The 15,523-nt window shown below is 41.5% G+C and overlaps 1 protein-coding gene across 1 annotated transcript; it reads left to right on the top strand.

Moving 5' to 3' along the window:
• Positions 1–6,098: 6,098 nt before the first annotated feature.
• Positions 6,099–15,322, top strand: selenop2 (selenoprotein P2; the record flags this gene model as incomplete). The annotated part of the gene is made up of 6 exons (XM_083888891.1): positions 6,099–6,325; positions 6,420–6,632; positions 7,257–7,365; positions 7,588–7,707; positions 8,366–8,559; positions 15,211–15,322. 6 exons carry the CDS (start codon positions 6,099–6,101, stop codon positions 15,320–15,322), a joined length of 975 nt encoding a protein of 324 aa, XP_083745017.1.
• Positions 15,323–15,523: the final 201 nt, after the last annotated feature.

Raw genomic sequence — 15,523 nt, 5'->3', positions numbered from 1 at the left:
AAAAGAGTCTGTTAAAACCCCGTTAACATTTACGCAAACATTTGATTTTTGATACAGACACTTAACTAAATGTATAAATGCTTCTGGGAAACCATAAGACTTCATGACTGCCCACAGATAGTCTCTCAAATGCCTTCTTTTGGTCCAGCCCGATGATATAAAAATTGTCCTTTTCGTTTTTATAGATTGTCTCTCTCAAGGTGCAGAGATTATCCCACATGAGTCGACCTTTAACGGCACAGGTTTGTTCTTTTTCTATGATTTCCTCCAGAACATCGTTTAATTCCGCCCTTTCCTCTTCCGCTCATTTTTGCTAATTAATCAAAAAGTTATGGTAGCTAATGCCGAGATTCACGGCTATTCAAAGGCTGACTGAGGAGCTGTTTGAAGACAGAGGCGCCATATTCTTCCTCTGTGGGTTTACATGGTGGATAAAGGAGTTTGTGGTGCATCAGCGCCCCCAACAGGAGAAAACAGTCAGTGACAGCATGACTGAGAAGTCTGCCAAAAATAATAAGACATGCATTTATTAATATATAAAAATGTATTTGTTCAAAGTATGTATCAGGCAACAGAAAGTATATGAAGACCACATTTGCCTCAATTGAAGAAAATAAATTAATGAACAGTAAAGACATACATGTAATAATCAATAAGGAAAGTGAGGATTAGATCATGTGTATGAATAATTATGCACATTTATTTAAAACCATTTACACTTTTCAAACACCAGTTATTTTCTGATTGATTCATTTTCAGATTAATGTATTTCTTTTGCATTTATAATTGTGTTTCAGTACAATACTACAGTTTTTGTGTGTGTACATATACTATACATATGTGTGTGTTGACACCAAGTTAACTTAACCCTAGAACACCACTGCCAGGTGGCAAATAAATTGATGTGATTTTCATGAAAACCAAGTTTTCATCTTCATTATTTATTTATTCTTAGAAATTTTTTGTTCCAAATTCCTAATTTTCCAGTAATTCTGGAGCATTTTTATATTTGTCCCCTCATGATGCTTTTCTTTGATTTTGTTAGACATGACAGTTTAAAACAAACGAACACTACTCAAATGTGTCATGTATTGTCATGTTTTGATATATTTCGATTTCTTGGGTGTGTTTATTATCTCGGGTAAAAATCACCCGCTGTTAGTGATGGTGATTTGAATTTGAGCGATAGTGTTCTAGGGTTAAGACTGTGCAGCTTCTGGAGTTAAAAAACAACATAAATGCCAACATTTAAACGCCTTGGAAAAATAGGTCATTATAGGTATTTGTAGCCCTAACAACAGTTTTTAACGGGGGAACTGTAAGTCTTAATATTTTAATGACTTTAAGCCCACAGGTGGAACAAGGCCATTATAATTAGGGTTCGAGCACGACTGTGCAAGAACCCTATTGAAACTGAAAGAGTTATTTTTGAAATTATAACCCTTAAAAGGCCACTATGTTTACACAACTCCACTGTTTTTTAATTGGAGCGGATAACTACAATAATTTCCTTGGAGAGTTTCATTATAATTATTATTAGACCCTGAGATGAAAAAAAAAACACAGCTAAAATGGCAAAAAATGGCTAAAATTCAACACGGAATGGCAGGAAATGTCCCCAGGCCCATTTCTACTTGGACACGTCACTGCCCTCCAGAGAAGTGTTGCGTAAATGTCCATATCAATGCGGAAGATATTGCTTAAATTAATATTTGTGTTTCTGTAAAGGACACTGTATGACCTGTATAATAACGATGGTAATAATAATGTATGATGCAAAGAAACTGTTGTTGCCTCACAGCACTGACGGTGAGCGTCGTGTTAAATGTATGTTTAACCCGAGTCAACAGAGATGGCGCTTTTACGTTGGTGGGGTTTGGACATTGAGCTGTTTTGTGACACACGTTTGTTTGTTTGTTTGGCAGCAGAAACCAGAGGTGAACTGAAATGTCAATAAATTACAGGTTTAGAGATCGATATGGCAAATATCTGTGCAGCACATTTGTACAGTACAGGGTTTTTTTTGTGTGTTTAAAGTTATTTGAGGAGTAAATTATCAGTTTAACTTTGATTTAAGTAGATTTGTATCCTGTTATGTTAAAGGCATTGTTCAGTGTTCAGTGTGTCGTTGTACAAGGAAATAAGATATTTATAACACTAGCCTCACAGGAGTTGAGGCCATCTGTGGCTCACTTCCTGATTTGACCAGATTTTGCCAGATTCTACCCACTTTAACCAACAGCTCACCTCATATAATATATTATAATATACCTGCTGACATCTAGGATATGTAAAAAATATGTTTTCTCAAGTGATAGAAACATAACAAAGTGTCCTCACAGGCTAAAAACGACCATTTTATCTATGTGATTTGGTGCAGGTGACCAAACGTAGTCATTAAACCTCGTCTAAAGGGTAATTCATGCAGCGATTATGTTAAGACTTAAGGTAGGCATTCGATTTATCAGGGGATCCGTTTGTTAAGTGGCTAAAATGTGTGTGTTTTGTTGTGTCCTTGTCTCATAAAACCACATTTCCCCCCCCAAAAAAGTGTTGTTTATTAAAAATGTAGCACAACTCAGTTTGACCCGACAGTGAAACCGTGGCTTTGTTTGTTTGTCGCGGTGGCGTTCACCTCCACACAGTCCAAAGCCTAAGAGTCGCTCGTGAAAACATGACATTTACTCAGTGATCGGATCGATCGTTCCACAGCGGTTACTACTTTGCGTCTACTGCATGTATTACTGATTGATCAGAGCCACGGTTCTCAAATTGTGGTGTGTGTACCACCAGCGGTACGCGAGCTCCATCTGTTGGTACTGTGGAGTATTTTTTGTTCCACTGTGTTAATGCAGAAAATGAACTAAAACACAATTATAATAAATTAGTGCTTGGCGCTAGCTTAACGCATGACGCGGTTCCATGACGACTGACCCGGAAGAAGACGTGCGTGACGTCATTTTTACGTTACCAGTTAGCTCCATTAGCTGCATTAAAGGTGAAGTAAGTAGTTTATAGTGCCAGAAAGGCTGAAATTTACAAAATCTGCTCACCCCCTCCCTTCCCTGAGCGCTACGGTATCCGCAGCTGGTCAAATGTCGTCCTCGTCGTCTTTCTCCGTGTCAGCGAGGGAGAGGGCGAGGGAGAGGGCGAGGGAGAGGGCGAGCTACCGCGGCCGTAGAAGACGAAGCGGAGAGAGTGGAGGCGGGACTTCCTGCTACAAGTAAAGAGACGCTTGATTTGTTCTCTCGCGTTTGTCCTTACAGGCTCCCGTGGAAACATGGCGTCTCTCTGCTAACAGTGGCTATGCAACCGCGGCCCGCGACCATGTTATTTTACATGACTTTTTGAAACACTACGAAAATGAAACAAAAACTATTATACAGCGACTAGACAATGCAGGAGCACATAATATGTATAAAAAAGTGGATTTTGGGTTATATAAACCCATAAATACTACACAGTGTCCGTGTGGCCGTTAGCGCGCCAACAGTCCAACTGGAGCGGTCTGTTTATTAAAACGAAAAGAGCAGCGCTACAAATAACCAGCGTACCTGTGTGCTGCGTACGTGTGCGTCGGTTTTTAAAGTTTAGCGTTACTTTAGAGACTCATTTATAACACGTAATATGACGTCACACGCGTCTTTTTTTCCGGTCAGTCGTCATGGAAACGCGCTGTGCGTTAACGTTGACGCCGCTATCGCGTTAACGCGCCCAGCACTATAATGAATCACATAATAATAATTAGAGCCATATAGAAATGGTGTTTATTATAATATGTAGCAGCGTTTTAATCATTCGGTAACTAAAAGTAATACATAATTAACTTTTATTTTGTGTTGTAAGGTCATATTTAGCACTTCAAATGTGTCTTATTTGTTTGCGTTTATTATTGTTAAAATGGTTATTAAGGTTCCTTCCGTTGTCCTGCGGTCGTAAAGTACAATGAATTAACCACGATAATACCGGTGTGTAGAGGAAGTATACGAGAGGATGTTGAGAGAGTAAATAATTATCTTGTTAGTAACAAATCTGTCTACTTTGAAAAGTAAAAACAATGTGTGGAAGGCCCAAAAATGGCTTTAATGTACAAAATAAAGGTTGTTTTCAAAGTCCAGTTACAGTTTCTCTCCTGTGTGTGTGTGTGTGTGTGTGTGTGTGTGTGTGTGTGTGTGTGTGTGTGTGTGTGTGTGTGTGAGTGTGTGTGTGTGTGTGTGTGTGTGTGTGTGTGTGTGTGTGTGTGTGTGTGTGTGTGTGTGTGTGTGTGTGTGTGTGTGTGTGTGTGTGTGTGTGTGTGTGTGTGTGTGTGTGTGTGTGTGTGTTTAATTTGGGGGAAGTGCTCAGTGAACCCCCGCATGCTTTAAAAACAACTGCTTTGTGTTTATGTAGGTCACAGGACAGAGACAGAGGACAGAGGTAAGACTTGATGTTTCCAGCTCTGAGACTGAGCTTTTTTTTTTTTAACTTCAATTCCACAGTTTATTTTGAACTGTTAACTATTAAGATTGTGAAGACGTGGCAGGGCAGATTTATGAGATCAAATGATGCGTCATTTAAGAAAAAAACAAACAGAAGATAAGAAAATAAGATATCCACGAGTTATGAGACAAACTGCTAATGTACGCCGCTCTAATTCAACATTCTTCTGATGTTTATCCAATAACAAGCTTTTTATTTATTTATGTGTTATCATTTATCACTGATTATCTCTGAATGTGACGAGTGACACAAAGAGAGACTGTTCAGGGAGCTGTGAAGCTGCCAAACACTCAATCTGCTTTGTGAGAACATGCACTGAGGCGAACACAGGCTGTGACTGTGCTAAAGTTGTACTAAAGGGACAGTTCAGGCCGTCTGAGTCAGGAAATCAGACTTTTACTCCATTTGCTGGTCAAAAAAAACCCTGTTTAGTTTGGATTTTAATCTGTTTAATCTGTATTTGCTTCACGGGTCAAAAGATTGTTCATCGCAAAAGGGCAGGGCCGGCTCAAGGCATAAGTGAACTAAGCCGCTGCTTTGGGCCCCGTGACCACTAGAGGGCCCCCAAGAGCAATTAACTAAAAAAATAAAAATTAAAAGTTTGGATTGTTGTTTAGAATTTTTCTCCCCATTTTTACCAAAGCTTTTTAACAGTTTTTACATAGTTGTCAGATGTGATTATTTAACTTGATTTTTTATTTATATACCATTTTTATTACCTTGTTCCGGGTACCTCTGTTGATTTACATTATTATTGAAGTATTCTTTTGATATCTATTTGTTTATTTTATTTAATGCTGTGGTTTTTTTTACATATAAAAGTCAAATCTTTATATTACAGGAGTGTATTTTGAACCCCCCCCCCAACGATCGTGCACATTTTTAGATTTTCAGACGGTAATATCTTAATATTTTATTTTGGTTTTAACGTTTTAAAACGTTTGGTTTTATGTATTGAGTCTCTGTGTCGCCAGTAGCGGGAGCTGCTGAGTTTGCCAAATATTAATTGAAAGATTTTTCTGTAAATTTGCAAATCTGGTGTCTGCTTCCATGCAACAAAAAGTTCTCACATTTAGTTTTACAAGTGTATTGGTAATTGTGACAGAGTAGAATAAGTAGAATAGCTTTAGTATAGTAGGTGTGTGAATGATCAATAATCATTATTATTGGCAGTAACAGAGGGCCCCAAAATCACATTTTGCTTAGGGCCCCATGTAGGCTTGGACCGGCCCTGGCAAACAGTTTTTCTTTATCAGCTTTGGCTCCAATCAGCATCAGCGGGAACTCAAGGCTGAACGGGTAAACATTTCTTCTTCTTCGTCTGCTCTATTTTTGGCAGCGAGGTGCAAATTCAAAGTTATTTCATAAATCAGATCGTAAATGATCACAAAGAGCGAACGACTCGCGCATTTGTCCCAAAAAAAATCAAGAATGTAGTCGCTAATATTAGCGAAACAGACTAAAAAAACAAACAAATATAAGCTACGATATTAAATTACCTCCGATCAAGACTATGTGATCTACAGGATATGTTTGGTCTCACTGTCGGACGATATCTTGTGTCATATGTTCGTCCTTTTGTCTCAGACATATTGAGTCGTTGCTGTCAGAGGAGGACGATGCAGTGGCTGCCTCCGCTGTGGCTGTACGCGGCCATACCTGGCGTGCTGTGGGCCGCGCACGTCACTCTGTTAGTCGAGGGCGACAAAGACGCCTCCAGGATCTGCAAGCCTGCCCCCCACTGGGAGATTAAGGGACAGGCGCCTATGCGAGAGCTGCTGGGAAAAGTTGTGGTGGTGGCGCTGCTGAAGGCCAGCTGACACTTCTGCCTCACTCAGGCCTCCAAGTAAGAAACGTGTTCTTGGATCGTTTAGAATCACCCAGTCATTCCCTGTTTTAAAAAGCCGCAACGTCAACCTTCGATGGTCCTCGTTCCGCAGACTCGGAGGCCTGCGTGACCGGCTGAACCGCAGCAACCTCACCGAGGTGTCGTTCATGATCGTGAACGAGCGCGAGGCTCAGTCCAGGGCGATGTACTGGGAGCTGAAGAGAAGAGCGCCACCCGATGTTCCCGTGTACCAGCAGGCGCCGTTTCAGGACGACGTGTGGGAGGCGCTGGATGGCGACAAAGATGACTTCCTGGTCTACGACAGGTGAGACCTTCGGGCCCGAGCCACGGTTGGCGAATAGCCTATCGTTATCCCTCAGATTATCATTATATCCGTGGCTTAACGTGCATAAAAACTCTTGAAACTTGCCATGGAGGTCAGGTCTGGCGAAAATGCGATATTAGCATAGGTCCCGGACCCATGCATTTGTCACGGGCTCTATAGCACCACCTAAGGTGAAAACAATGGCACAATTGAGTTCCACCAAATTTCCTGAAACTTGGTGGGAAGATGTCATAGACCAAGACGAACAAAAAAGTCAAACGTAACCATGGCCTCAACTCAACAGGAAGTCAGCCATTTTGAATTTTGGAGTCCATTTTGGCCTACCCTACATAACTGTGTGCTTTTTCCCACTATTTACACAATTCTATGCTATTATATCATGATGTACCCTGTGATTCCCATCCCTACCCATCAAAGGGGAGATCTTCTAAAAAGGCAGAGCCCAAAGTCTTTTTCTCTCTCAGTTCACTTGTTCTACATCGAAATATTCACCAGTAACCTCGACCAATAAATTCCTGCAAACTGAAACCTTTCATGTCAAAGCAGTAAAAAAAAAAAATAATAATAATAATTTTTTCCCCCCTCTCGTCCGTGTGTCTGCAGGTGTGGTTTCCTCACCTTCCACGTGGTGTTACCCTACAGTTTCCTGCATCAGCCCTACGTAGAAGCTGCCATCAGAGCCACGTACATGAAGAACATCTGCAACTGTCAGGTGAGCAGTCACGCACAACATCAATAATAACACTATTTCTTCATTTGTCACCGTCAGCTTTGACCCAAACTAAGAATATGCCATTTTTTAAACTCCAAACCTTGGATTTGTCTCATAAACAGGAGGAAAATAACAATAACCGCTCGGACAATGAATACATGTCGTAGCGTTGCACCAGAAATGAAGCAGAGGTTGATAAGCTTTCGGTTTTTCTTTTTCCAGCAGCAGGTGAATTCGACTGCACCGAGCGTCACGAAGAACGAGGAGGCAACTCTGTCCACCACTGCATTACCCACAATTCAACTGGACACTGAGAAACCAGAGGGGGGAGACAAAGCACCTGTAACTCATCATCACCATGATCCTCCTCATCATCATCATCATCATCATCATCATCCACAATCTTCATCCTCTCCCTCATCATCACTGTCACAATCCTAAACTAAGAACAGTACTTGTTTATTTTGTTCATTTTGTTTAAAATATTCACATTTAATAAGCAGAAAAATCAGAAAACTATCAAAATAGTTGACGAGTCATTTAGTAAACGATTAATAATCGGTTAATCGAGTAATTGTTTTAGCTCTGTTGTCAGCAGGTTTGGGGAGTAAATGTCAGTAAAAATAACTACTTGCATGCGTTAGGCTCAACAAAGTAGCAGTAATTCTCAAAATTTAAATGATGCACAATAAATATGACCAGTTTAATCTCACACAGTAATCAGATTACGGTCTGTCCTCACGCTGGCACGCCTCGCTCCTCTGCCTCTGTGTGTGTGTGTGTGTGTGTGTGTGTGTGTGTGTGTGTGTGTGTGTGTGTGTGTGTGTGTGTGTGTGTGTGTGTGTGTGTGTGTGTGTGTGTGTGTGTGTGTGTGTGTGTGTGTGTGTGTTTGTGTGTGTGTGTTTGTGTGTGTGTGTGTGTGTGTGTGCACAAACCGGACGACGTCCACATCTGTCTCCTCCAGTGAATGAAGTCTACGGCGTGAACCCTGTGCCTGCAGGAGGGCTGTGGACGGAGGTGTGTGGACGGACCAGGTGTGGACGGACCAGGTGTGGACGGATGTGTGTGGACGGACCAGGTGTGGACGGATATGTGTGGACGGACCAGGTGTGGACGGAGGTGTGTGGACGGACCAGGTGTGGACGGACCAGGTGTGGACGGAGGTGTATGGATGGAGGTGTGTGGACGGACCAGGTGTGGACGGACCAGGTGTGGACGGAGGTGTATGGATGGAGGTGTGTGGACGGACCAGGTGTGGACGCTCACACAGAGACAGAGGGAGACATCAGTTTGCATTTTCTCATCTGGATTACTGTCATAATAATAATAATAATAATATCTGTGTACTTTGTAACAGTTACCATGGAAACGTTGATCCTTTTCACTTTACAATAAATAAAAACCTCTTCAACAAAAACGTATTCATGTATTTGTTTATTCTGAGTTTGTTTTTAAACATGTAAACAGTGTTACTTCAGGGTCTCAATTCTATATTAATACTAGTACTACTACTATTACTACTACTAATACTACTACTCATACTATTTCTACAATTACTACAACTACTACTAATACCACTACAACTACTATTATTATTACTACTAAAACTACTACTACCACTACAACTACTATTATTATTACTACTAAAACTACTACTACCAGTACAACTACTATTATTATTACTACTAAAACTACTAATACCACTACAACTACTATTATTACTACTACTACTAAAACTACTATTATTATTACTACTACTATAACTACTACCACAATTATTACTACTACTACTACCACCACCACGTCTACTATTATAATTACTACTACTATAACTACTTCTAAATCTCTTTGTGATATAACATTTATTTCATTGTTATTTTTAAGTGTCCAGTTATACCAATTTAATCTTTAAATAACCCACCATGCAACGAGTTAAGGTGTGTTTTTTTTTGCAATGACCAGCAGGGGGAGCCCAAATCCTCAAATCAAATGTTCTATTACTTTTTTTGTGTGTGCACAACTTTACTCTCCAAACACTAGGTGGCAGCACTTTCATGTGTTCATCATCATGTGAGGACTGTCCTTCATCAGGGGGATTATTAGTTATTATTATACCATTAACAACAATTTGAATTAGTGAAGATAATCCTTGAGTTATAATCCAGATCATCGCTGGGTTAATTAAGTTTTTATTATTTTTTTATTATCAGTACAGAGGTTTTAGGGACATACTCTTTTATTTGTTCTCTGACTTATCTTTATTTATCTTTACTTATCGTGTGTGTGTGTGTGTGTGTGTGTGTGTGTGTGTGTGTGTGTGTGTGTGTGTGTGTGTGTGTGTGTGTGTGTGTGTGTGTGTGTGTGTGTGTGTGTGTGTGTGTGTGTGTGTATTTTAATTTCCTGTTTTACGAAGATTTAAAGGCACAGTAACGGGGGATAAGGAACATGTAATTCTACTCTTCTTCAGGGTTTCCAGACTCTCATGACATCGACATCATTGCTGTTGTGTTTCAGTGATGTTGTGTTAGAAATCAACACAAATGTCACCAGTTACGACAAAAACATGAGAATTAAGTTTGTTTTTGAAGCTGAAACAAACATTTTCAGGATAACAGTAACTGTGATGCACTCATGAACCCGACTGTGCAGATTCTCTAAACTCAACAGAAGATTTTAGTGTATTTTGTGTCATTGTTTTGGTTTAAAAAACCTGGAAAATGTACGGTTTTGGTTGCGAGGGAACAGAGGTTTTTTTATTGAATGCGGAGGCTTCTTCGGGAATGAGAAAATCACGTAAGACGATCCATCGTCCATGGTAAACATCTGATTCTGAACAAACCAGTGACACCCTGTGGCTGCAGCATGAAACTACATGGAGCAAGAACACTGATAACTCAACAGTTACTCAATATTTGAGATGTTTGGAAGTCGATTTGACTGGAATGTTGTCGCAAATAATCTCAGAAATAAGAACTAAGATTAACATGTTTAACGAGGTCAATGCAAGATTTAAGATACGGGTCAAGTTTGAAAGACAATGTAAGCAGGTGTCGCGAAATACACCAGACTCCTCTGTTTAAGGCGCCGTGTGTAAGAATGTGGCCAAAAACAGTTACTACATTCAAATTCATAAAACACCGAGGTCTTTTAGCATTCGTTTTCGGACGTAACTGGCAACCCGTTGTTGCTCGGCAGCTGAGACTCTACTGACTGCAATGATTGGTAGACGGTGGTAGGTGGCGCCACATGACACCAAAACATGATTTCAAAACATAAACATGATTTTCAGTCTGCAAAATATTTTTTTTAATGCAAATATTTTGGCTGTACTGTTGTTGTTGGTGAGTTCAGTTTGTTATATGAACATTATTCCTGAGTCTCTGTGACATATTAGGAGGATTTTATGGCCAGTTGATTTAGATTTATTACATAATGCACCTTTAAATATTGAGATTTTAGACATTTCCTTTGCTAAATGTCAGAGATTAACGCATGTTTTCCGAGATGTCTTTTTAACTGTTCTACGGTTTCGGCGTCGTTCGTTTCGATTCTTGCGTCAGACGTTAATAAAATCTCTGACCAATCGGTGGCCAGTAGTCCGTCGACGTTACATTTTAGCATCGCCTCGGTTTGATTGGAAGGTGAAATACATCAGTGAAGCAGTGACACAATGAGCAGACGTTTTTATATAAACACACACATGATACAGTGCTGTGTGTGTGACGACACAGAGACGTCCTGCTGAGACTGTCATTGTTCTGTCTGACTGTTGGCAAATCTAGACAGATTAGAGACACTGATGAGCTTCATATACAGCAGCTACTGCACCATCTGTTTTTCCCTTTACTGAGTTGATGTATGAGGTATAGGTTTGAGGTAACCCTAACCTTAAAACATGTCTTCTGCTTAAAATGTAGTCATTTACGTGATGGGGGACTTGCTTTTTGTCCTCATAAGGAAGAAAAGTCCTCACATTGTGACAAATTTAGGTCCCGACAACATAAGAAAGACATGCACGGCTTCATTACAGTCGGCTTGATAATTGGAAGAATTAAAGCTGAGACAGTTGAGTTGATTGGGGAGATTGGAGATTGTGGGTGGGTGCGCCTACGTGTCCTCATTTGCCATGAAGACTGAAAATTGCCATGGTTCACATTTCTCATTTCACGGTTTAAAACCATTGTTGTCGTTTAACAGGTCCTCAAAACTTCAAAGCAATTGTCTCGGGCTAAGAGTTTGAATTTTAGGGTTCAGTTCTCCGGTTTCCTGCCACCGTCCAAACACATGCAGTATTTGGGGATTAGGCAAATGAGGTATCAGGTATCAGTCAATTTCACTTAATGTCAAGTTATTTCTATATGGGTTCACATTGTGAACGTTTTATCTTTTAGTTTGAAATCTTGTGATATACCATCAATATTAGTTTCAGTCCCTTGCTCTAAATTGTTTCGTCTCAAGTCTTTGAGGAGCATTTTCCCACAGCTACACAGCTAATATGACCAGCCCAGTTAGCTAAATTAGCTCTGGAGGCTAGCAGCAGTTAGCCATGGAGGCTAGCAGCAGTTAGCCATGGAGGCTAGCAATAGTTAGTGATAGGCTGATTTTTTAACAGTGTGAACAAAAACTCTAGGAATACAACAAGAAAGACCATTTTTATCTGAGCATGATTATTCTCTGCTCACCGTCTCTTGTTATGTTTGCCCTGCCCAACCCTCTACTGACACCTACTGGTATAATGAAATACTGTCCTGGAGTCCAAGTAAGGTCTGAAGTCCTTTGAGGTCGAGTCACAAGTCAAATCTGAAGTCCCCACCTGTGGTATTGATGCCAGAAAAGGTCCCTAAAGAAAGTTGGACGCTCTAAATTGAAAGTAGGTGTGAATGGTTGTCTGTCTCTACATGTGGTCCTGTGATGGATTGACAACCTGTCCACAGTGACACCCCGCCGTTCGCCCTTTATGTCAGCTGAGATTGGCACCAGCGCCGCCTGCGACCCTCATGCGGAGGATAAAGCAGGTAGACGAGGGACGGATGGACGGTCCTTTAAGAGACCGCCGTCCCTCAGTGTCTCTGCAGCTCCAGGTCGATTCCAGCTGAGTGCCGTGCAGCAGGCATGACCGACGCTCCGACTCTGCGTCACTTTGATCAGCGCGCAGTTCTGCGACCAGGTGACAGGTTCCGTCGCAAAATGTGTTCCGGTGAATTCCGCGGCTTTGCAGTTGACGCCGCGTTAGTTGCAGATGTCACATAAACGTCAATGCCTCTCGCATGGTAACCGTATTGCACCAGGTTAGGCCGACGGATGTTTACAAGAGTGAGAGACCACATAAAACAACAATAACCTGGACCGGATCACCTGCATTAGGTACATAGTCTTTGAGTTTAGTGGAACGGCAGAAATATTTCAAGATTCAGTCAACAAACGAGCTAGTTAGTAGCTTCTTGTTGAGAGTGTGTATCTATCAGTAGCTCTGAAGAACATCAGATAAGGGGGGCCGTATCTATGTTCCCCGGGTCCTATGTTCCCCGTTTTACCCAAAAAAGGTCCTATGTTCCCCACTTTGTGGAAGCCTGGGTGTGGAGCTCCAGGGTAAAGGGTTAGGGTTAGGGTTAGGATAAGGGTTAGGGTAAGGGTAAGGGTAAGGGTAAGGGGTAGGGTTAGGGGTAGGGTCCTATGTTCCCCGGGTCCTTCTGGGTGAAAGCGGGGAACATAGGACCCTTTTTCTAAAAAAGGGCCCTATATAAGGTCTTCGTTGACGTCTTTTGTCCCTGTGTATGTGTATGTGTATGTGTGTGTGTGTGTGTGTGTGTGTGTGTGTGTGTGTGTGTGTGTGTGTGTGTGTGTGTGTGTGTGTGTGTGTCCATGTCTGTCTTTGTCTCCAACGAGAAGCAAAAAACCCCATCTGTTGACAACACCGTCCCCATTTGTGAACAATGGGATGAACCCGACGCCACCTGTATCTGTGTTATCAAAGTTACATGGGGGATGAGCCATCGATGGTGACAGGCTTTGGCTTGATTTATGGCTTTTATTGTTCGCTGTGGGTCAGACAATCTCTGATATTTGTTTCAGACGGGGCTCAGGCCCGCGGGGGGTTTGCTTGATTTAATTTTCTTTTTTTTACGTGAGCCTGATTCTGTGAATTTGTCCCGTTAGGCCAAATTGATTTCCTGGCTGCGCTGTCACTTCTTATTCAACATGCTTCACATTCAAAGTGCTTTGTTCAGTTGAATGTGAGGGAAATGATTACTGTTATTAATGATCTGTCATGACACAGAGCAGCAGGCCGTGTCTTCACCTCAGGTCAGAGACACAAGTCATGTGACCGTGGAGTTTGGATTCTGAAACACAAGCCTGGGTTTATGTGGAACTGAGGTAGTGGCAGCAGTCGTAATAGTAGTGGTGGTAGTAATGGTGGTAGTAGTGGTGGTGGTAGTAGTAGTAGCAGCAGTAATAGTAGTAGTAGTAGTAGTTGTAGTAGTAGTAATCCTGTCTTTACCTGGAACTAAAGCAGTAGTAGTAATAGTAGTGATGATAGTAGTAGTAGTAGTGGTAGTAGTGGTGGTGGTGGTAGTAGTATTAATCCTGTGTTTACATGAAACTAAGGCAGTGGCAGCAGTAGTAATAGTAGTGATGGTAGTAGTTGTATAAGTAGTAGTGGTGGTAGTAGTAGTAGTAGTAGTAGTAGTAGCAGTAGTAGCAGTAGTGGTGGTAGTAGTAGCAGTAGTAATAGTGGTAGTGGTGGTGGTAGTAGAAGCAGTAGTGGTAGTAGTAGTAGCAGCAGTAATAGCAGTAGTAGTAGTAGTTGTAGTAGTAGTAATCCTGTCTTTACCTGGAACTAAAGCAGTAGTAGTAATAGTAGTGATGATAGTAGTAGTAGTAGTGGTAGTAGTGGTGGTGGTGGTAGTAGTATTAATCCTGTGTTTACATGAAACTAAGGCAGTGGCAGCAGTAGTAATAGTAGTGATGGTAGTAGTTGTATAAGTAGTAGTGGTGGTAGTAGTAGTAGTAGTAGTAGCAGTAGTAGCAGTAGTGGTGGTAGTAGTAGCAGTAGTAATAGTGGTAGTGGTGGTGGTAGTAGAAGCAGTAGTGGTAGTAGTAGTAGCAGCAGTAATAGCAGTAGTAGTAGTAGTTGTAGTAGTAGTAATCCTGTCTTTACCTGGAACTAAAGCAGTAGTAGTAATAGTAGTGATGATAGTAGTAGTAGTAGTGGTAGTAGTGGTGGCGGTGGTAGTAGTGGTAGTGGTAGTAGTAGTATTAATCCTGTGTTTACATGAAACTAAGGCAGTGGCAGCAGTAGTAATAGTAGTGATGGTAGTAGTTGTATAAGTAGTAGTGGTGGTAGTAGTAGTAGTAGTGGTAGTAGTGATGGTGGTAGTGGTGGTGGTAGTAGTAGTGGTAGTAGTAGTATTAGCAGTAGTAGTGGTAGTGGTAGTAGTAGTAGTAGTAGTAGTAGCAGTAGTGTTGGTAGTAGTAGTGATAGTAGTAGAAGTAAAGTAGGAACTTTACTTTTCATCACTTTATCATCTCGTCTCACCTGTATTTGTCTTCCCTCCTCTTCCTCTCTCTTTGCCTTGGATCCACACTTCTTCTCCTCCTCCATTCTTGCATCCTTTCCTCTCATCTCTCCTCCTCCTCCTCCTCCCCCTAGTGGCCTGCAGGCATCCTCCCCTCCCCTCCCCTCCCCTCCCCTCTCTCTCTCTCCACCTCACTTCACCCTCTTGATGATTTCCAAGCACATTTCATTAGACATGAAGACAAAGGGCTGAGTACACATGTGGTTTCTCTGTAAATCTCATGTAGGATGAAATATTAATGTGGGCATAATTTGTCTCCCTGGTTGAGGAGCGGTGGTGGTGGTGGTGGAGGCGAGGGCTTCATAATCACCAGCGACTGCAGTTTCCTTCCCCAAAGGATGGTGCGGCAGGATGGATGGATGGAGGAGCAGTGCAGATAACAACAGCAGAATGTTTACTGAGGTTCACCGCGGCCTATTTCTGTCTCAGTGTTTAATGGTGAGATTGGCTCGATGCCCGAGTCTCTGACAGGCTTTTTTCTGAATTAAAGGTGCAGCGTTTTCCAAGAGCATGAATAGTCATGGTCAAATTTGATGTGAGAGCCTGGTGCGATTACCATAAACAACTGGTAGCTGCTCTAA

This window comes from Microchirus variegatus (genome assembly GCF_963457635.1).
Source record: "Microchirus variegatus genome assembly, chromosome: 5".
Lineage (NCBI taxonomy): Eukaryota > Metazoa > Chordata > Actinopteri > Pleuronectiformes > Soleidae > Microchirus > Microchirus variegatus.
Note: the sequence above shows the minus strand (reverse complement) of the source record. Positions and strands in the feature narration are given on the sequence as shown.